The sequence below is a fragment of the Pinus tabuliformis genome, chromosome 5_2, assembly GCF_031772625.1.
Source record: "Pinus tabuliformis cultivar Carrire ecotype Pingquan chromosome 5_2, CPIR1, whole genome shotgun sequence".
Taxonomy (NCBI): domain Eukaryota; kingdom Viridiplantae; phylum Streptophyta; class Pinopsida; order Pinales; family Pinaceae; genus Pinus; species Pinus tabuliformis.
The window spans coordinates 937696792-937720401 of record NC_142306.1 but is presented as its reverse complement, the minus strand read 5'-3'; the positions used below and the strand labels follow the sequence as shown (position 1 = coordinate 937720401).

Sequence of the window (23610 nt, the reverse complement as noted above, 5' to 3'; positions counted from 1 at the left end):
AAATGAGGTTGGAGGGCACCTATATATATAAATAGACATGATACTTGTGGAGGCAAATTCAAATTTCAAATTTTCAATTTTTCCCACCTTGATAAGTTTATGCCTTTAAAAATTTCTTTTGAATAAATAAATATTTTGTCTTATCCAATTTTGGTGATCTTTAGGTCGATCTTGGGCCTCTCGAAAAGAGGAATTCAATGCAATAATTATCTCCACGAAATGAGCTATCCAAGGTCGAATTTGGCCCTAGTTTCCAATTTTAACACTTGACATCCGCACCTAAGAGGAAGACAATCTGCTCCCCAAACTCGTGCTAGTTGCCTCCTTGCCCTAGCCTTAGATCCACTGCCCTATTTCAAATAAGGGCTCATAGGACGTGAACCCAAATGAGGTTGGAGGGCACCTATATATATATATAAATAGACATGATACTTGTGGAGGCACATTCAAATTTCAAATTTTCAATTTTTCCCACCTTGATAAGGTTATGCCTTTAAAAAATTCTTTTGAATAAATAAAAATTTTGTCTTATCCAATTTTGGTGATCTTTAGGTCGATCTTGGGTCTTTCGAAAAGAGGAATTCAATGTAATAATTATCTCCACGAAATGAGCTATCCCAGGTGGAATTTGGCCCTAGTTTCCAATTTTAACACTCACTCTCAACTAGGGAGAATTCCACCGGCCAATCCATCCATCATTGATCATAATGCCATCCTGTCGTCATGTACCATCTTTGTACCTCTCATCTCTGTTGAGCACTGATATGAATAATGAAGAAGAATCGATCGATAGTGAATCACAAGATCTTGCCACTCTCCACTGACAAAAGTCAGTTCACATAACCAAGGACGAACCCCAATCATATTTGATCCAGAGTGATCAAGTTGTTAGAACATCATGCATCCCAGACATAGGGAGCACGAAAGTACATGATGTGTCCATTGGTAGTGCTATGGTCCCTAACCACTTTTCCCCTCTCATTGGCTAGATGAGAGGTACTTCTCGTGTGTCCTGTACTACATGGTAGGATGATGCAGGAACACCAACAGGGAAAGAATATATCTCATCTTGCTCACAACCACATGTAGGGAAAAGAGAAACCACATCCTACAAACACGTCACAACCATATGTACGGAAAGGATAAACCATATCCTACACGCATGCAAACCACCAGGAGTTAGGAAAGGATGAACCACATCCTACATGCATGCTAACCATCAATCGTAGGAAGGATCCTACACGTGGGGAAAAGATGAACCACGTCCCACCAACATGTCAATAGATGCCTATATGCATCTCCTCCTAGGTTACCTGCAGGAGAAGGTGAACCACTCATCCTGCTCATATGCCATAGGAGAAGGTGAACCACTCATCCTATGCATATGTCATCAATAGTAGGGAAGGTGAACCACTCATCCTATGCATATGTGAACCACTCATCCTATGCATATGTCATCAATAGTAGGGGAAGGTGAACCACTCATCCTATGCATATGTCATCAATAGTAGGGGAAGGTGAACCACTCATCCTATGCATATGTCATCAATAGTAGGGGAAGGTGAACCACTCACCCTACACACATGTCATCCATCATAGGAGAAGGTGAATCACTCACCCTATACACCGCCCACCTATAGGGGAAGGTGAACCACTCACCCTATGGTCGCTCATAGCTCAAGAAGTACCCCAAGCCCCTAGGAGCTCCCAGAGCTCAATGTTCAATCTTAACCAAAGATCCCTTCATATAGGGAATAGTGCCAGGCTGCTTTCTGAAAATCAAGACTAGATCTTGGTGATGGTATCAGATCGTCAATGGGAGCCTCATAGCTCCATCCAACAACATATAGATGTATACACAACAAACATATTGATTTACAACAGAGATCTTGGCAACACTTAGCAATCCTCTGCTTCTTGCATATCTTGATGAAGAAAATATTTAACTGATCTTACTCCCTCTTACTCAGGGAGACCACAAGCCTAAGCTTGTCTTTCCAGAGTGCAAAGTGTCCATCAGGCAACCTGCTCATCATGAGATCTATCCAGTGTTGCACGAAGCGCCCCCCCCGGTTCCAAGCCCCGAAGCGCGTCCCGTACGGAAGCGCCTAGGAAGCTTAGCCGGAAGCGCGCTTCCGAAATTCGGAAGCGTCGCTTCGGCTTTTTTAGATGCTTCCTGGAAATTTGGAAGCGCTGGCGCTTCCAAAGCTCCGAAGCGCGCTTCGTACGGCGCTTCCCAGACGCTTCCCAGACGCTTCCCAGACGCTTCCGTACGCTTCCAGAAAAGCTTCCGGAAAAGCATTTAGAAAATCGTTTTTTTTTTCAATTTTTTTTAAATTTTAGGTGAGTTTGCTTGTTGGGGGTGGGTCCACCTTGGGTTAGGGTGACAAATGAAAGCAAAAAAAAATATAAATATAGCAGATGCTCCCTCATGGTAATGTTAAATTCTTAAAGTAAAAGTGACATTCTCCTTTATTTTTCATTTTCATCCTTTTACTTAAATTTTTAACATTACCATGAAATGACTCAGAATGTTTGAGAGTGGTTCCAGCCTCATTGGACTTCATATGGAGAAAATAGAATTTCATATCCTATTCAAAATTCAGCAGACTTAACAGTTTTCAGGTATTCAGGATCAATGGGATTGTGGCATTTCATTAGATTATATCAAGTATGAAGGTATGCGATTAGCATTTAATCAAGAGCACCAAGCCCTATATGTACCCTGGTGTTGGTGGTGTTAATTGTTGAACTCCTTTGTCACGCGGCACGCCCTTAGCAAAAAATTACCTTTCAATCAAGTCAAAATCATCGATCAAACATGTTAAGCTTTTTCTACCATATTTTAAGTCTTGAATTAGGTAGTTTGATCAAAATTGGGCAATGTTGACTAATATCCCTAGACAATCGAGGTAGAGGCAAATGCTAGACAAGAGGAGAAGAATCTAGATTCTAGATCATTAATGTACAATGGATGTTATATCTATCTTGATTTATGCAAAAATATGCATGTTTTCATGTCTTCTACAATTAATTTGGTATTTGGGATGTTTGTTTTGAGTATAAATGCAAAAAAATAAAAAAAAAAATATATATATATATAGCAGACGCTTCCGTGGACGCTTCGCTTCCTAGATTTTTGGAAAATGACGCTTCGGCGTCCCCGCTTCCAAAAAACGCTTCCGCTTCGCTCCCGCTTCGTGCAACATTGGATCTATCCACTCAAACATGCCATAAAACAAGAATGTTCTTTGCTGTACCATATAAAGTGGTATTTGGTGTCAACATGTGAAACACTGGATTCTTTGAATCCTATTCTGCAATATACAACAATATGTGCATAAATGACTGTTGAAGCTTTCGTTAAATTTATTCATTCGGCTTAATAGTGCTTTAGAGTAACAAACTTCAGACTTTAATTTATTTAGGAAGTAAAGGTGGTCCTCAACATATATATAGCACTTAGATGTGCTCTTTTCATTTATTGTACTGTCAGATCAGCACTGTACTTTTAGATAATCTTAATGAGCAACTTATCCAATATACATGGCTTGACCATAAATCGACTTAGAGTCTTCGTATCAAGGTATACCCCAGTGTCCCCATGCATAGTCTATATCTGGATCAACAGCTGCTGCATTTTACCATACTTTTAATGCTTAGGAACAACGCTAGATCTTACATCTTAAAATTACCTCTTTTCATTTGAAAATGAGAGGATTATCATCTGATGGACAGACATCATTAAAACATTACAACTCCCTCTGAATCCTTGCTTTAGGAGATCATCAATCCTATGTCAAAGATTATCATGCTGCAAGGAGGTGATGTGACAACAAGTCTTTATGAATACTTCTGAAGGTGAAACTGTAAAACCACCCTTGCATAGATACCTTCTGTAGTCTGCCAGAATAATGGGATGCTGGATTTAATTCTGAATCAATACCTTTGATGCCAGTTAATACAACAACTGCAATCTTCTTCTTTGCTGAAAGCAGGTGCTAATGAAACTGATACACACTCTTTATACCACAAACCTTGATGCAACTGTTGCTATTACAGACATTACTACAGGAACCTCCTATTGCAAATCAGGACTGAATATTGAAATCCTTGCTCAAGATGACATCCACAAGAGTTGAACACTTCTCAACAAGTCATAAACTCTAGCTTACTGATAAGAGGTTTCTTGCATACCTCCACAAATGATCATCCTGAGATGATGCCAAAATCAGAAGATAAGGTATCCAAGATTTACATCAACTTCGATTGTGAACAAGACTATAATACTGTCATTGATATACAGGGTTTACATAATGCTGAACAGACCATAAGAGATGTTGAGCTGCCATTCATAGAGAACTGCCTCACATAGCAGACCTTATGTCACAAATAATAGTGAGGTTTATAACAACTTCAGATCTTCAAACTTCCAGGAGGATCATTTCTACTATGATCTTTTCCTACTGACATAATCTCAGCTCTGCCACTTAAAGCTTCCTCTTAAAGCTGAATGACGATTGATTCCATTACAAGAATCAAATACTTTCACTGTTTGATGCCTGTTGCTAAACTTCTTTCTAAAAAAAAGTTTTGAAAACTGAAATCTAGTTTATTTTGACCAAGATACAAAGTTTCTTAACAATTAATAAGCAGTGGAATAAAAACATGGAGATAAAAACACGTCACACAAATTGACTCACTCGTTTTTCTCAGGAAACCCGATAGGGAAAACCTGCTTGCTTGATGTGGTGGTATTTTATTGATTGTCTTGGAGCAATCGAAAGAAATTTGTCTTTCTTGAGAAAGCGTTCTGCTTCTCTCACAAATCTCAGTTGATATAGTTGATCTCAGCTTGCTTTGATCACTGCTTGATCTTGGCCCTCTAGCTCGCAACCAATCCTCTGCTGCCTCCTTGAATTGCTCTGCAAACCCTGCTTCCTTTCTCAATTCTACGCCTTCCTTGCGCACTTCATATTCGTATTGCTTGCGTAGATTTCGTATTTCCTGGTGCACTTGTGCCCTATTTCTTAGCGCAATTTTTGCCTCCTATTCTTTAGGAACCAGGTCCTATTCATTGCGCACAACCAAACTCCTAAGTTCCAGCGCGCTTGTGATCTCCTAGAACTTAGGACACAATCTCTGCACTCTCCATAATCAAGGCTCCTCTCACAAACTCGTGAGATGTCTTGTCACGCAAATCTTGTGCACAAAACTTATGATTTCCTATGCCTTCGCCCTCCTCTGTATAGACCCAATTCGAGCATGCAAGGAGACCCAGTTCAAATTTAGAACTTGAGTTTGGATTGATGAGTTAACTAAGAGTGACACTCTTTCTCTCTCCGATCAAAATTGGAGTTCTTAATTCATCCTTCCTTCAATCAAGACTGAAGACTAACTCGCTCTAACTGAACTTGTAATTGCCACCTTGTTCTGTAGTCACACTGATGAGGACTCCTCTTTAACTAAAGCACCAACTCTATGCATGCTAACTTCATGATTATTCCAGTAAATTGGAAATAACTCATCCTAATTGAAGTCTAACTCATGAGGACAATTTGAGGTCTTCATTGGCTAAGGCACAAGCCAGAAGAACTTGCGCGCTACATTTTCAACATAATGATGGGTTATCAACAAAAGAAAAAGAGGCAATGGATGCCATTGCTCCAAGTAAAAAGGTTGGAACATCAATGGGAGTATTGGTAACTCCTCAAGGAAATGATTTCGATACAGAAGGGGAGGAACTCAAAGAAGAAAGGGAAAGATATAATGAAATCTAAGACAAACTTCATATGGTTTTTAATTTTCCTTCCTTTGTAGAAATTTTGAAGAAAGATTCATGACCTTCCCCTCCTTTAATAAGAGGTTGGAAATCAAGTAGAGAACAAAGAGAGACGAAAACATGTTCAAAAATTTCACAAGGCTAAGTTTTACACATGTGGCTCATGCATGCTCTGTATGTGAAGAAGTGTACAAATTGCTGATGTTGACACCATAGTGATGATGTGGCATCCTTATCATCAACCATTGTGCTATCACAAATCCCAATGCAATGACACAAATGCAAATGTAAGTAGATATGGTTGAATCAAGGTACTTGAATCCCAATGCATGTACATGAATCTTGAGGCAATATGATGAATCAAGAGGCATAGTACATAGATTCCAATGCCAGGTGCCCACTTATAATGATGGGTCAAGCTTCAAAACAAGTCATTAGGTAATACACATTAAGTAATTTTCTTCTAACATCTTAAAATATATAAATTTCGTAAATTGCCTATGTTTACCATGGTGGGACAACTTCACCCCTATTACATTTGCCAATTCCTAGGTTAAAAAATGTTTCCTAGGCCATTAGGTTAAAGATATGTACTATTGGGAAATGAACTTGAATAGTGAACAAATAACAAATTCCAAAGAATAGAAGACTACTGACTTTCCAAGATGATGGGTGGTGTCTAAAGATACTATTACAACACTTAAGCACAACACATTGTGATCGGAACATTGCAATGCATGATCGATCTGATAACAAATTTATACAATACAATTCGACCCATAGTGTCCTTTTATTTATAGTGTCTGAATATAACCAATTCCATTGAATTGTGGGAGATCTAGTTCACAAACAAGCATAGAGAATTCCAACTTTTTCTGTGAAATTTGCTCTTCTTTGTTGGCTAGTTGATTGTTCTAGTCAACTCATCTTTTGTTGGCTAGTCGATTGCCTGAGTTGATTTGATTGTTCAGTTGATCCCAATCACACTTAGTCATTTGTATGGTCTGCTGCTTTGCTGGTCGACCGCATGACTGTAGTCGATCTCTTGATTGATTGCCTCTTGGTAGTTGATCCTTTATCGATTGATCCTATGACTGACTGCATCCAGAAGCTTTAGAGGTGTGATGAACCAATAGGACCTTAGGTTTTAATACCACCCCCATCAACATAATGTTCTGGAGGTTTAGGAGGTGAAATTACGTCTTTTGGATACAACCCCTCGATAATTGCAACTTCTTGAAGCCCAAACATTTCTTGTAGCTTAAAAAACTTGGCTTTAGCCAATGGCTTCAAAAAGATATCAACATGTTGATCATTTGTGTTATAATAGAAAGGGCTGACAACTAATGTAGTGAACAATTCTTTTTGCAACTTTCCAATGACTTTCTTGTGGATCTTGCATAAATCGTGAAACCATACTAACAACAAAAGAAAGATTAGGTTCACAGTGAGTTAATTAAATAAGACTATTGATAAAATTTGGATAAAGGGTAGCATCTACTTTAAGAGATTAACATTCTTCAATCAACTTGATTCCTGACTGGATAGGTGTAGCACATGGCTTACAATCATCCGTCTTAAACCATTTTAACAAGTCCAATACATATTTTGATTGAGAGAAAAAGAGACCATCAAACAATATTAAAACTTGAAGACCAAGAAAGAAATGCAAAAGACCAAGGTCAATTATCTCAAAGGTGTCAACAAGTTAAATTTTCAATCTAAGAACTTGTTCAATGTTCTTGCTAGTGGTGATCAAGTCATCAACATATACAACAACAATGAAAGTATCACCATTACCATGTAATACATCAATACTGTGATTATATTCATAGCATTTGAACCTAAGATTGAGAAATAATCGATCAATTCTAGCATACCAAGCCCACGGGCCTTGCTTCAAACCATACTACTTTTTTAGTCAACATGCAATATTTGAAATCATCATAAAATTGGGGGGATGATCCATGTAGATTTATTTGGATAACTCACTATCCAATGAATTTTCCATCCAAAACGAGTATCAAGGGACAATATTAGTCAAACATAATTCATCTTTGTGATCAAGGAAAAGTATTCGGTGTAGTTGATGCCTTTTTGTTGTGAAAATCCTTTTGCGACCAAACGAGCTTTATGACGCTCAACAACACCTTGAAAAGTGAATTTGTTCATATATACCCATTGACACTTCATGTCATTCTTCCCTTTTGGTTGTGGAACTAAGTCCTAAGCGTGATTCCTCAAAAGAGAATCGTGTTTAGTCTGCATAGCATGTTCCCATTTAGATTGCCCTTGTGCATTAGCACAAGAGTTTGGATCACAAGTCTCATGAACATGAGCCATCAACACAATATTAACATGTTTCTTCTAACTGTGAATTCGTTGGCCTAAAGAAATATCACCAACATCATGTCCAACAAATTCAATTGTTTTAGCAGCCCCTCGAGGTAAACAAGAAATTGTTGAATTGATATTTGCTTTAGAAAGATGATCAGGAGAGGTTATAGTTTTAGTTGGAGAGGATTGTTGGTTAGTTTACTTGGTTGATGGAATGGTTGAAACTTTGGAAAAGGGGACAATCAATCCATTAGCTTCGACAATACCAAAGGTATCATTGTACAATTATCTGGAAGGATTCAACAACTTAATTCCATAATACTTCTCATCAAATGTTACATTTCTCTTGATAATGATTCGTTGTTTTATAGGATCAAATAATCGATAGGCGTTCGACTCTTCAAAGTATCCCATCATGATATGAGCATGACTCTCTGATTCCAATTTCTTTCTGTAGTCATCGGAAATATGTGCCCAAGCAATGGATTCAAAAACTCTAAGGTGACCGACGGAGGGATTCTTCTACACCATCATTCGACTGAAGTCATAGAACTAACAACTCTAGTCAGAACAAGATCTAGAAGGTAATTGGGACAAAAATAGCTTTAGCCCTGTTACAGCTTAAACTAGCAGGGGACCTAAGGGGAATCACTAAAGGGAAAATGCTAGGCCAAGGGCAACCAATGGAGACTTAGCCCACAGTCACCTCAGCTAAGGCTCCTTTCTATTTACGGACTTTCACCGATGAGAGGAGACCTGATATGTGTGGAGTCACTAATGAAGGATAAGTCAATGGATATGAGTGACCCGAATAACCCTTTTCCATAATTCGAAGGATAAAGATTACTTGCTTTGTAAGCAAGGTACTAGGTAATCTAGGGAAAGGAAGAGAGGGTTTGAGGGTTAGGTTTATGGGATAAGACTTGTGAAGGAGTTTCCCAATCCCTAAAATCCTTGTTAGAATTGGTATCCCAGATGGTTCTTGAAGAATGGTCTTTCAAAGGAGTGGGACCACACGGGGCCAAGTGGACCCAGTCTAGGGTATGAGGAAGGAATGTAGCAACCAATGATATTCTTACCCTAGACAAGGTGGAGAGAGGATCAAAGAAAATATAATTACTCAAAGATGTTGGTTTGACCCTGGGAAGTGCTAGCCTTGGGGATGGCAGGGCAAGTTTTGGTCCCGGAGCTAGGGCTTGGATTTTCTCCCAACTCCACCATCGGAATGTCTTCAAATTTAGAGGAGGGCTAGAGGAAAGGCCAACGTAGGAGACCCTAGGAGATTGAATTTTTTTAGTGGCTAGCTTGTCGGGAAATTGATGCCCTAGGCACCCCAATGTGGCTAGACTTGGGAGAAGGTGAAAGAATAAGAGTTTTGGTGACCACCCTTGGTAGATCAGTGCCTTAATCCTTGGGAGAATGGAGTCTATGTTGATTATGTGTAAGATTTCTTGGTTCCCAGTCAAGGAGGCCTCAAAATTACTTCACAAACCCTCTAGGTCAAGTGAAAGCAATCTTGCAACTTTTATAATTTAAATGCACAAGAGGAATGGCTTATCAAGGTCAAATTTTACCCGTAGGAGATTTCGCTCACACTACATGGAACATACATTGGAGAGAACTTTATAATAGAGACAATTGCACAATATTAAGCAATAATTGCATGCAACAATTAGCCCTAAAACAACGAAAATCCCAATCCAAGATATATGAAAAAAAGTAACAAGAATAACATCAAAATTTCGTACATATATGCAATAGATTATATCCAACCATTCACAAATGACAATAGAGAAGCTCCAAGAGAAGATATATTAATAACCATACATCAAAATTCATCCATAAAAGCTCCAATTCATCCACTAGAAAAAAGTGCGAAATTCTCTAAAGAAGAGAGAGATCTAATCCAAAGTGATGATGAGAAATGAACTCATCTCACTCTTATTTTTACACAGCTTAGAAGTTTGAATTAGCCTCCTTGGCCTACATAATCCCAAAAATAAAATAATGTGCTAATAATGAAACTTTTGGTGACAAGCCCACCAAACTAGCTCATAACTGAAAAAGTGAGCCTCTCAAGAGGTCAAATAATAATCTATGCATGTCGTAGGGCCCTCTAAGAGGTTTAATGAGGTCCATGGGTGCCACAATGAAGAATAAGACCCTCAAAAGCAGTGGACAAGGGGTTGGCCCTTTGTAATAACCTGTGGTGCTTCAAATCACATGTGGGGGCACACAAGTGTCTGTTTATTTGGGGTAGCATCGGATGTGCTCTAGGCCTCAAATTTTGCAAGGAGGCTTAGGCACATGTATTCCAAAGAACCCAGAAAGTGTTTTGGGAAATTCTACCCAGAGACAATTTTATTAAAATAATTAATATTTTTAATCCAGTTCCTAAGTCTAAACTTAGGAAAATAAAATATTAATGGGTATTAATCTAATTGTGGGTGTAACTTCTAGAAGAAGAAGAAGATCAAGCCAAAATGATCTAAGCCTTTGATTAGGAGTTAATCTAGGCTGTTGGTTGTCCAACAGAAAGATATAAGAAGGGCTTGAGGGTCATTTGGAAAACACATCAAGAGATCAAGAGATCGAATTTCTGAAGTGAGAACTTCTCAGAAGGAAAATCTAATCGAGTAGATTTCCTGCAGTTGAGGGGCAAGGATAGTTGGGTTGGAGTATCTTCTCTAGAGCCCAACATACGCAACAGAGAAAAGCAGAGAGACACCAGAGGGGTTGACGCTAAGCCAAAAGGGCCCACGCAGAGCTTGACGCTGAGCCAGAAGGGATCATGCAAAGGCAACTCAGTCACCCACGCAAAAGTTCGAGTTTTGCAGAGGAGCTGACATTTCAAAGCTAGGAGGGATGGAAATTGCTCCAGAAGGCAAGACGTTTCCCAGTTGAGCTGACGCAGAGCCTTAGAGAGCTCCATGTAGGCCCACGCAGTTACTGCCCAGGGCCAACATAGTTGTAGCCGGGGAATGTTGATTTAGCTACCGGAACAACCAAGATTCACTGGGTAGAGTGAGGTAATCTCACAATTCTTCTCTGCCAGTTGTATTTCTCTATAATTGGATTGCCAGGAAGGCATCTAGAGTTGTATTCAGAAATTACTGCTTAACAATATAAAACCCTCAGAGTTGCTGCACCGGGTTTCCCGCATTGTGTTTTTTCGGGGACATTTGTCCAAAAATAATGGTGTTATTGTGTTGTATTTTCTTTCTTGCTCAGTCTCTTGTTTTCGCATATATTTTAATTAAGTGAAGGCTGCAGTGTATCTATTACGATATTTGCCATAGGAAACTGCAAGTAATTTGTTTAAAGGAATTTAACAAATAGGAGTAATACCATCAATCGTTGCAGTAGGAATTCCGGTTTTGGAAATTTCACATGGTATTAGAGCTGCAGGTGAAGCAAGAAGAGAAGAGCTAGTAGATCTAGCACTAAGAAAAAGAGGGAGTTTGAAAAAGCTGCAAAAGGCAGTAGTTCGAAACCCCAAAGGGTTTGCGCAGTCCAACCCAAGAAGGCAAATTTTCATTGTAGTGTCTGTTCGAGTGAGTCGACGGAGAGGAGGGCTTCCAATTCAAATTTTTGCTGGGGCAGAGGCAGTAGCACTGAAGCCTCAGCGTGAGGAGAGATGGTGGGATGCAGATTTTCAGTAGGTAGATTGTTGGGTTGAAAAACGTTAGAAGAGAGAAGAGAAGCACTTTGAGGGAACTTTTCCTCAGTAGACTTCCCGTCGAGAAGTCTGTTTTCTCATTGGCTGAGCAGCAACAGTGAGAAGCAGAGGGGATTTTCGACATTTTTGGAAAATATGGCAACCAGTGGCTTGAGGGATCAGGACAGGTTGGACGGAGCATCCAACTACATCATCTGGAAGGCTAGACTGTCTTTCCTTCTAGATGAGCATGCCCTTAAGACGTACGTCGACAGTGTGGTGGTTGAACTTGTGGATGTAGGTCTGCTGAAAAATTACAAGGTTGAGATGGCAAAGGCCAAGAGGATGATCCTGGATGGAGTCAAGGATCATGTGGCGTGTCATGTTGCTAGCAGAAGAACTGCTAAGGAGATGTGGGATTCCTTGGCCACGTTATATGAATATCAGGGATCTTCTGAACAACAGAAGATGTACTTGGAGTAGTAGCTGAGATTTGCTCAGATGCAGAAAGGAGAGCGTGTGGATCCATTCCTCACGAAGCTAAAGGAAACCCGTGATGAGTTGTCTGTTGCATACACCTCAAGATTCAGAGTTGGTTAGACTGGCCCTCAATTCTGTCTCAGAGGAGTGGCAACTCTTTGTCCAGAGTATCCTGGGCAGAGCAACATTGCCAAAATGGGATGAGATGTGGGTAGGTCTAAAACAAGAGGAGCTGAGGAGAGACTTGGTCAAGGTCAAACTTGACGGAATCAATAGGAGCAGTGGGTTGAAGCCAAAGGAGGAGGATAATGCAGCCCTTGCATCAAAGGGACAATAGGGGCAACATAGACGAAAGAAGGACATCTCCAAGGTGAAGTGTTTCAGATGTGGCGAGAATCGAGATGGGCCACTATGCATCCAAATGTCCTTTGAAGAAAAAGGACAAGGATGAGAAGCACAATCCTAAGGTTGCAACCGCGAAGATCGACAAGGAGGAGTTTGCCATGACAGCTGAGATACCTCCAGGAGGGAGGTGGGCTGATTTGGAGCCGTAGTTCGAAAGAGCTACAGATGGGTAGGATCCTTGAGGAATCCACCTCTTGGATCAATACCCTGCTACGGGACCCCAATTTTGCAGTAGCAGGATGGACTAGTGTTGGATGGTGCCGAGGAGTGTCGGGGAGACAATAACAGTGGCTAGGAGCGCCAGCGTCTGAGTTGCACAGAGCAGAGTTGGCAACAATGCAGATGGCGCAGAGCAGAGGTCAACACCAACACAATAGATTCAGAGGGTTAGCGCAGAAACTAGCAACCGTCAGTTCCAACATTCACGTGGTATCATACTGAACACACTGAGTTTAGTAATTTTGGATGTTTTTCAGTTGCTTCTCTCAGCAACTGAGTTGCAGTATGGATGCAATGTTAGTAGTGGCAGTGCTAGTAGCATAGCAAATGTAGCATTTGAGATAGAGTTGTAGTACAAATGTAGCATTGGTAGTGGCAGTGTCAAAGGCAGCAGTACAGTTACAACAACAACGCAGTAGTTGGTGGACAACATGTCAAACATCAACAACACAAAGGATGATGCTTCAGAGTCAGAGCAGTATGCAACAACAGTATATTGCTAGAGCACATTCCTCGCTAAGAGGGAGTGTTGATTTGGGGTAGCATCAGATGTGCTCTAGGTCTCAAATTTTGCAGGGAGGCTTGGGCACATGTATTCCAAAGAACCCAGAAAGTGTTTTGGGAAATTCCACCCAGAGACAATTTTATTAAAATAATTAATATTTTTAATGGAGTTCCTAAGTCTAAACTTAGGAAAATTAAAATATTAATGGGTATTAATCTAATTGTGGGTGTAACTTCTAGAAGAAGACGGAGATCAAGCCAAAACGATCTGAGCCTTTGATTAGGAGTTAATCTAGGCCGTTGGTTGTCCAACAGAAAGATATAAGAAGGGGCTTGAGGGTCATTTGGAAAACACACCGAGAGATCAAGAGATTGAATTTCTAAGGTGAGAAGTTCTTAGAAGGAAATTCTAATCGAGTAGATTTCTTGCAGTTGAGGGGCAGGGATAGTTGGGTTGGAGTATCTTCTCCAAAGCCCAGGCTATGCAGCAGAGAGAGGTAGAGAGACACTAGAGGGGTTAACGCTGAGGCAGAAGGGCCCAGACGGAGGCAACTCAGTCACCCATGTAGAAGTCCGAGTTTTGCTGAGGAGCTGACATTTTTGAGCCAGGAGGGTTGGAAACTGCTTGAGAAGGCAAGGCGTTTCCCAGTTGAGCTGACGTAGAGCCTCAGAGAGCTCCATGCAGTTACTGCCCAGGGGTAGCGTAGTTGTAGCTAGGGACAACTAATTTAGCTGCCGGAACAACCGAGATTTGCCTGGTAGAGTGAGGTAATCTCACAGTTCTTCTTGGCCAATTGTATTTCTCTGTAATTGGATTGTCGGGAGGGAATCTAGAGTTTTATTAAGAAACTACTGCTTAATAATATAAAACCCTTAGAGCTGCTGCACTGGTTTTCCCACATTAGGTTTTTCTGGGGACATTTGTCCAAAAATAACAGTGTTATTTTGTTGTATTTTCTTTCTTGATTAGTCTCTTGTTTCCGCATATATTTTAATTAAGTGAAGGCTGCAGCGTATGTATTATGATATTTGCCTTAGGAAACTGCAAGTAATTTGTTTAAAGGAATTTAACAAATAGTAGTAATACCATCAGTTGCTGCAGTAGGAATTCCGGTTTTGGATTTTTCATAGTGTTGTCATGGGTCTCCAAACAAATCGAAGATGCTTGTAGGTTGCGTGCAAGGGCTAGGATGATAATTTAGGTGATGCCACATCATCGTACATGTCTTGGATCATCTGCCAAGTGTATGTTGTAGATTTGGGACCAACTGGGCATGATGGATCAGGTGCATCCACCTCCTCCAATAAGTGAACCACGGGCAATCTTTGAATGGCTATGGGGATCCATGAAGTGCAATTTGTTGCCGTGGAGGCCCATAGCTTTCAAAGCTCACCCTATATGTGCCAATGTAGCTCTCTGGAGGATTAGGACCCCGTATAGGGAGACCAAACCCCAAATGGGGACCATCTGCAATCCTGTATAAGATCCAATGCGTCCCCTAGCATTCCAGTACAACAAGTCATTAAAGAAATAGATTAAATGAGCTTATTTAATCATAGACCACATGTGTGGACTTCATAATGGCTTGCCCTTCCTTAATGGGCTTCTGGATGTGCCAATGTCTCCTAAACTCCTAATGGGGTTAACCAAGCATCCTATTAGGTGGTTTCTAAAGGGGATAATATAGTCAAGGTACATCTATCAAAAGGTGGTGGCATGTGATAGATAGGTGAATGAAGTAGGGGATGAGTAGGGGCAACCCTGGGTCACATGATGGGGTACAAGGGTAACTAATAAGAGGGAAGCCCACATTTGGGTTTATCGTGTGTAGGAGGCAGCAATTTTGGTACATGAGGTGCCCTGACCTTGATTTTTCCACCCTTCTTTACATGTCTTTTGCCCTTTTATGTTTTTTTTTTGATTAACTGCTCGGTGCTCAATGGGTTAGAGCATGCTGTATAAGATATATCTGTGAATTGCCCATTTTGAGGTGGGACGGTTCATCACCCACCAGGGGTTGGGACATTCATGGGTTCCTATATGATTAAGAAGGCTCATAGAACCTGTTGGAACCAGGGTGATAGCCATGATGATGGGGTAGAGCTCATGTATTAGCTTTTGCCCACGTGCTAAATTTTTTTGTCCTAACCATATTTTGCATTTTGTGGTACTTTTCCTATTGAATGTGGCCATATATGCTTTTAACTTTCTTTTCAGCTGCATCAACCTCTGAGCTTCATTCCAGACCATGACCCAAAGTGTGGGCAAGGGGAAGGGGCGAGCTAACTCTATGTGGACCCGATGGAGGAATGTGGACCCAGGTGGAAGAAATGATGGATGGGGTAATAACGAATGGAAAGAGGGTAATATGAGTGTATAAGGGAACGAGACCATACAACCAAGATCAGGTTTTCCCGTGAAACACCATCCTTGGAACCAAATGGTCAGTTGAAGAGATCCCACGAGACTAGAATCCAAGGTTAATTCCTAAAAGGGGTCTAGGGGACATAAGCACAAACGTAGCTTGTTCTTTCCGCCGAATCCCCCCATTAATCTGTACCCAGAAGTGTCCATCATAAGCAAACTACAATACTCAAAATCCAAATGACAAGGCATACCTTTAGATTCAGGAAGCCCACCTTCAAACATACGACCCACCTTCAAACATACGATCATGGTAGATGGGCGAGGGACCACATGGTTGGCTTAAGTGGTGGAGAAATGGCACAATGAGCTAGCTGATGGCTGCAAGGGGCTGCTACCTACTAGCTGAGGACCATCTTGGAGAAAACATTTTCTCCTAGGGATATTACCCACAAAATGGTGGTAACAAGTCCAAAACTTTGTTAGTAAATATTTGGCCTGTAAGAGACATTGAACCATTGCAACTAAGGTTTGATTCTTTACATTTTTCCACACCATTTTGTTGTGGGGTATGGGTGAATGACCTTTGCAAGAGATACCTGACTGAACAAGGTATTCTTCACATGGTCGATTTACATACCCTTACCCCTTGTCAAATCTCAGACATTTAATGGGTTGACCACATTGTAAGGCCCTAAATTCCTTGAATTTTTCATATACATGACCCTTATTCTTTTAGAAATAGACCCAAGTAAACCTAGTGAAATCATCAATAAAGGTCAAAAGATACTTTTCACTTGCCAATGAAGGCTTATTTATGTAGAAAATATCATTGTGAAGTTTGAACCATCTCCAATAGTTTTTGCACATGCCATGCTTTCCTAGAGTCAAAGGGTGTCTCATGATGCTTTACCAACACATATTCTTCAGATTCCATCAGGTGGAAGGACTTTTGGTAAGCTAACAACTATGCTCTGTGTTGCCATTGTGTTAATTTTAGGTATGTTCTATGCTGAGAGCAAATTTACTTCAATTTTCCCTATTAGCTCAATATCAATTCTAGATTAGCAGTCACATTTAGCATGATAGTAAAATGCAGATAGAACACAAACGTAAATCGTAGAAAACAAGCCAAGATAAGAGGACACAAGGTGTGGCGCCAGCCAGGGACAAACCCCAATGCGGGGAAACCCTTGATCAATTCTTCTTATGTTCTTCAATAGTTCAGTAGAGAGAGATAGTACATATACATCAGAAGTCAACATTTTGACTTGACAAAATAAGAGTAGAGATCTTCACTAAGAAGATAACACATGAGGTAGCTGATCTGAACACATGTGATTCCATCACCATGCTACACCCATCACTGTGCTGCACTTCATTACACCATGCTGCACTATTCATGCTGTACCATGCTGCACCCAACAATGTGCTGCATTCATTGTCACCATGCCGCATCCATCCAAGCTGCACCCAACACTGAGCTATTCTCATTACGGTGTTGCTCCCATCACTGAGCTACACTTTGCTGTACCCTTCATTGCACTATGCTACACCCGTCACACCCTCAATGCATACAACAATACATCATGCTGCAGCTATACATCCATACCCATCATCATGCTGCATCCATTGTGTTGTACCATACTGCACCATGTTGTTCTATGCACCTTAGTGCACCATGCTGCCCATGCACCATATTGCACCATGTTGCTCCATGCACTTTACTGCACCATGCTGTCCATGCTGCTCCATGCACCTTACTGTCACCAATCACTGCAATACTGTTCCAATTACCAGCCTTAGCTGCTTGCTATGGCTTGCAGCCTAGCAGAGCAGCTAGGCTATAGTTACACTCTTCATGATACTTAAGGACAACGTATAATATTTGTATATATAAGTGTCCCTTCTTGCTGCCTTAAGTGCTGTGGCTAGGAGATTGAGTTACTTCCTTATTGCATCCTCCATGACAACGTTTAGCATTAGGATGACAATGTTTAGCATCAGGACTTCATGACAACGTTTAGCATATATCATTCATGACTGTGTTTCAATTAGAACAACTGTTACGGCATATTCTTAACTGTAAGTAGGGCTTCTTCATTTCAACGTTTAGGGCTTATTGCAACCGGCATATAAGACCTTGTTTTACTGCATCCTATTCTCTAGCTTGACTGTGTTATAGAAGCCCTTTTTGGATAGTGAAGGAGCCTCCCTAAGTCTCCTTCATGACTGTGGTTAGGGCATGTTTCCGTGATAGCGTTTAGACTTCTTTTGGACAACGTTGAGTGGCATGTAGAAACTCCCTCCCTGCTGCTAGGAGACCCTCATCTTGATTGCATATCGGACAACGTAGAGCCTTCTCCTTTAGACTATAAGTAGGGCTAGGGCATCTCCTCTTAGAGCACTGTATAGACTTTCTTTAGATAGAGTCTACAGTTAGGGCAAACCTTCTAGGGTAGCATATCCTCTTAGTGACTCTTCCTTCCACCAAAACCCAAAGACAAGTGGAGAGGAAGAGACCATAAGAAGAGTGTGTGTCCAAATGGCTAGCAAGCCACCTCTTTTTATACTAAAACTTTGAGCACAAGTGGGGGCAATTTGGTTGCTGGCTGACCTTGATGAATTGTCCCATAACACAAATAAATTCATATCTCCATGAATACATGTCGGAATCGGATTATCTTTAGATCAATCCTACACCTCTCGACTAGAGGAATCCAAGAAAAATATTAGCTGCTATGAATAAGTAGACCCACATGGAGTTTGGCCCTAGTTGCCAATTTTAACACATTGTCTTCAAACTTTGAAGATTCGTCTTCAAACTTTGAAGATTCAAATGTCCAAGTCATTCAAATTTCATGCTAGAGTTGAATTCGATCATTGGTTTGTGCAAGAAAGGTAGTTGAATCAATATCTGGTTAGGACAAGTCACAAAATCTAGATAGTCCATCCTTCGGGTCAAGAATCCCTCCAACAACAAGCAGACTGTTCCCCCGTGCCCAGAAACCTCAGAACAATCTGCGCTCTTCCTGTGGATACATCATAAACTGAAATTATCCATAGGAAGAGCGCAGATTGTTTTGAGGTTTTTGGGCACGGGGGAACAATCTGCTTCAACTAAGAAGCTTACTGGACTGAGTAACGAGGTTCTGCTCAGTTTGGCTGGGTGGATTCAGTCTTTTGGTAACCGAAGCAGAGTAGCTGGATACATCAGCAACCGCAAGTGCACAATTAAGTACCTTCATTAATTCTGTTAGTTAATTTTGCAAAAAATTTCAAGAAATAAATTACAGGTTCATGATAAAAACCCCTTTATTGTATTTACATCTGTTTTACGGTCCTTACATTAAATTTTCTTCAACTCAGCAACCTGGCAATTTACTACCTACCAGATTACAGATCTACTGAATAAAAGCACCACTGGGATCTTAACGAAACTTAAGTGGAAGCAAAATAGATAACCAATCTCAATCACATATGCATACAAATTTTCTGCCCAATCAAATTAAATTCAGAACCACTCAGGCTCCCTTACTAGGAAAATGGCCCTCTAAGGAAATTATATATACAACAAGACCCTGGATATCAGACACCTAATCCCATGCTATCTCTGTCCTTCCATCTATCTCTTGGTTGATCTGTACATCCCTTGTTATTCCTTGCACCTTCCTCGCACCCAGCACACTTGAATGGAATTCCTTCTCCACCCAATAACTGAGATCTCACTCTCACTGTCTTGTGCTCAAGGTGGTAATCAACATATATAGATTAGCATAAAATAGAGAACTGTCAAAATAGAAAAAAAATTAACAGCATATGCCTTAATAAACATGGCATTGTTTTTTTTCGCAAATGGGAAAAAGCACTTCAATTCTGATAAGCTACCAGTGTTGCACGAAGCGCCCCCCCGGTTCCAAGCCCCGAAGCGCGTCCCGTACGGAAGCGCCTAGGAAGCTTGGCCGGAAGCGCGCTTCCGAAATTCGGAAGCGCCGCTTCGGCTTTTTTAGACGCTTCCTGGAAATTTGGAAGCGCTGGCGCTTCCGAAGCTCCGAAGCGCGCTTCGTACGGCGCTTCCCAGGCGCTTCCCAGACGCTTCCCAGACGCTTCCCAGACGCTTCCGTACGCTTCCGGAAAAGCATTTAGAAAATCGTTTTTTTTTCAATTTTTTTTAAATTTTAGGTGAGTTTTCTTGTTGGGGGTGGGTCCACCTTGGGTTAGGGTGACAAATGAAAGCAAAAAAAAATATAAATATAGCAGATGCTCCCTCATGGTAATGTTAAATTCTTAAAGTAAAAGTGACATTCTCCTTTATTTTTCATTTTCATCCTTTTACTTAAATTTTTAACATTACCATGAAATGACTCAGAATGTTTGAGAGTGGTTCCAGCCTCATTGGACTTCATATGGAGAAAATAGAATTTCATATCCTATTCAAAATTCAGCAGACTTAACAGTTTTCAGGTATTCAGGATCAATGGGATTGTGGCATTTCATTAGATTATATCAAGTATGAAGGTATGCGATTAGCATTTAATCAAGAGCACCAAGCCCTATATGTACCCTGGTGTTCGTGGTGTTAATTGTTGAACTCCTTTGTCACGCGGCACGCCCTTAGCAAAAAATTACCTTTCAATCAAGTCAAAATCATCGATCAAACATGTTAAGCTTTTTCTACCATATTTTAAGTCTTGAATTAGGTAGTTTGATCAAAATTGGGCAATGTTGACTAATATCCCTAGACAATCGAGGTAGAGGCAAAGGCTAGACAAGAGGAGAAGAATCTAGATTCTAGATCATTAATGTACAATGGATGTTATATCTATCTTGATTTATGCAAAAATATGCATGTTTTCATGTCTTCTACAATTAATTTGGTATTTGGGATGTTTGTTTTGAGTATAAATGCAAAAAAAATTATATATATATATAGCAGACGCTTCCGTGGACGCTTCGCTTCCTAGATTTTTGGAAAATGACGCTTCGGCGTCCCCGCTTCCAAAAAACGCTTCCGCTTCGCTCCCGCTTCGTGCAACATTGTAAGCTACTATGTGGCACATAACTCAATGGACAAAGGAATCCTATCCCCTAAGAGAGTGTCCTTCCATGATACAGATGTTAAATTCCCTTGAACCTAACAACCTGGCAATTTACTACCTAGCAAATTATAGATTTACTAAATAAAAGCATAATTAGTGTAAGGACCGTAAAACATATGTAAATACAGTAAAGGGTTTTTTATCATGAACCTATAATTTATTTCTTGAATTTTTTTGCAAAATTAACTAACAGGATTAATGAAGGTACTTACCTGTGCACTTGCGGTTGCTGATGTATCCAATTACTCTGCTTTGGTTACCAAAAGACCGAATCCACCCAGCCAAACTGAGCAGATCCTCGCTACTCAGTCCAGTAAGCTTCTTAGTTGAAGCAGACTGTTCCCCCGTGCCCAGAAACCTCAGAACAATCCGCGCTCTTCCTGTGGATAATTTCAGTTTATGATGTTCTTCCTCCTTCAGTTTTCCTTTCCTCCGTTCTTTTCCTTCCTCCCCGGCTCCCTCTAAAATTCTGCTCAGTGGTTTTTATCTGGTTTCTTGGCGGTGGCCGCTCTTCCACCAGCAGCCCACCGCTTAGCCTTTTGGTGACACCTTCCATGTCACGTATCATATATATCTCTGTTATGGTCACGTATATATTTATTTCATTTATAATTTAATTAATTATATTTCTTTATGATTTATTAAAGTACTTCTTTTTAATATTAAGATTATAACATTATACTAAGTACCCTTTTAATTAATTTCTTATATATATTTTTAATCATTTTATTAATTTATTAATATAATTTTTATTAATAATCTGAAATATATAATTTATATAGCCCTCTTTTAGTATTTACCCATTAATCATGATACATTAAGCAATATGGGTGTTGATGGATGAGTAGAACCTCTATTCGAAGAAGTGTCATGATATTTAATACTTATAGTTAATTTAGTATATAAATACTAGTGCGGTGTATGCGACACATGCATATGTAGCTATCATATGCATGCATTGTATGCCTGCTATTATTCTTGCGTTCTCTATATTTATAGATAGGTCGTTACATTTAACATTCATATCATGGAAAGACAATCTCTTAGGGTATAAGGTTCCTTGGTTCATTGAGTTACGTGCCACATTGTAGCTTATCATAATTGAAGTCCTTTTCCCTATTTGGGAGCAAAACAATGCCATGTTTAATAAGGCATATGCTGTCAATTTTTTTTTCTACTATGACAGTTCTCTATGTTATCCTAATCTATATATGCTGATTACCATGCAAGTCCATATTGTTAAACAGGATGTGGCACACTAGTGCTAGCTGCTGGAGTATTGGCATTGCTCCCCGCGCGATGAACAAAGAACTTCCTGTTCCGTCTCTGGCCCATTCAGCATGTTCAAATCAATCTAAGAGGTCTAATGGAAGGCCATGACAGAGTGGTCTCTGGGCTGTTTGTGAGACTAGGGAATAATGCCACAATTGTCCCCCTTGTCTACAATTCTAGAATGCCAACTACCTGCAGTTCTTTCTTGCCATTTCTGATAGAGAGAATCCTCGATGGGCTTGAGCATGGTAACGAAGGTCTGGAGCCCACCCCCAAGGAGAATGATAACTATCCCCCTGAATTGGTCCTTATCCTGTCACCTGCCTGAGTTAAGAATATTGATTTCTATACTTTTGGTTATGTGCACTGGACTTTACTGTTATTTCTGTACTTGTGCCACTTGCACTGATGTTAGTGTTATTGTATGCCCAAGTGGCAGTTTTGCTCTTTGTAATCCTTTTGGGTGTTTTTGAAGTGGGGCTTACTTAGAAATGGTTTTGCTTGCGGTGGCTTCCAGGCAGCTCACTTTTCAAAAGAAGCATTTTATTCAAAACATTATTGTGTAATTTGTGTTAATTTTATAATAGTATATATTCTGATTTTAAGATCATAATTGTGTTCTGTTTCTATATTTGAAACAGTATACTGAACACTTAAACAAAGTAATTTAATGTCGAGGGGGAGGACCTGAAATTTTAAGGTTTTGGGATTTGCATTTTTGGATGTTTACTGTATTTAGTATTATTTATGTTACTTCATGTTTCTTCATTGCAGGGACAGATTTCTTTCTTAAGAAACATAGCCATCAGAATTGTGGACTGACTGATACAATATTTCGAGTTAGGAGTGCTTCAATTGTTAAAATGAAGAGTGCAGGAGTTCGACAAGGAAGGCATATGGTAAGGCTATCTTTTTTTGATTCCTTTTTCACGGATGAAGTCTGTCTTTGCTTTATAACTTTGGGGTTTTTAATTTTTCTACAAAAGTTTTACAAGTCAGTAATATCACACAAGTTAAAGTAATTTGTCAGCTATTAAGATGGCTTCTATAATTATATTGGTATGTGAGCCTGGCCTAGATTTTCTGGGTGGCTGTTGACTGGCTGGGCCTGCTTGTTTGGTTCTCACTGTTTTAGATTGCTTCCATGCACAGCATTTAAAGGGTTTCCCTGTCATGGACAGGTACTCATTTTCCAGGAACAGGACCTTGTTCTCATTTGGAGCTTAATTTATCATTGTTTCCTTTTACATGTCTCTGGCTTGCATTGCTCAAGCAGTAGCAAGGGAAAAGGTCACGGTCTTAATGCTTGAAAGACTGCAAAGGGAGAGTCGTGAAATACTAGAATATTTAGTTTATTTGGGAAGTTTTGTGTCTCCTTTTCTGATATATTTTAATTTGGCTGTTATCATTAGTGTGACTGTCCTGGAACCACATGAGTTTCAAATACACATAAATCATTAATAATCTGTCTAATCATAGTGAAATTTAC

The 23610-nt window shown here is 40.1% G+C and overlaps 1 protein-coding gene across 1 annotated transcript in view; it reads left to right on the top strand.

Annotated features, from left to right (window-relative positions):
- The window catches only part of LOC149162352 (uncharacterized), a 187476-nt gene that overhangs the window by 7087 nt on the left and 156779 nt on the right, over window positions 1–23610 (top strand). The window contains exon 2 of the mRNA XM_089437229.1: window positions 22896–23020. Within this exon, the coding sequence (XP_089293355.1) occupies window positions 22896–23020 (125 nt within the window). The remainder of the gene's footprint in view (window positions 1–22895; window positions 23021–23610) is intronic.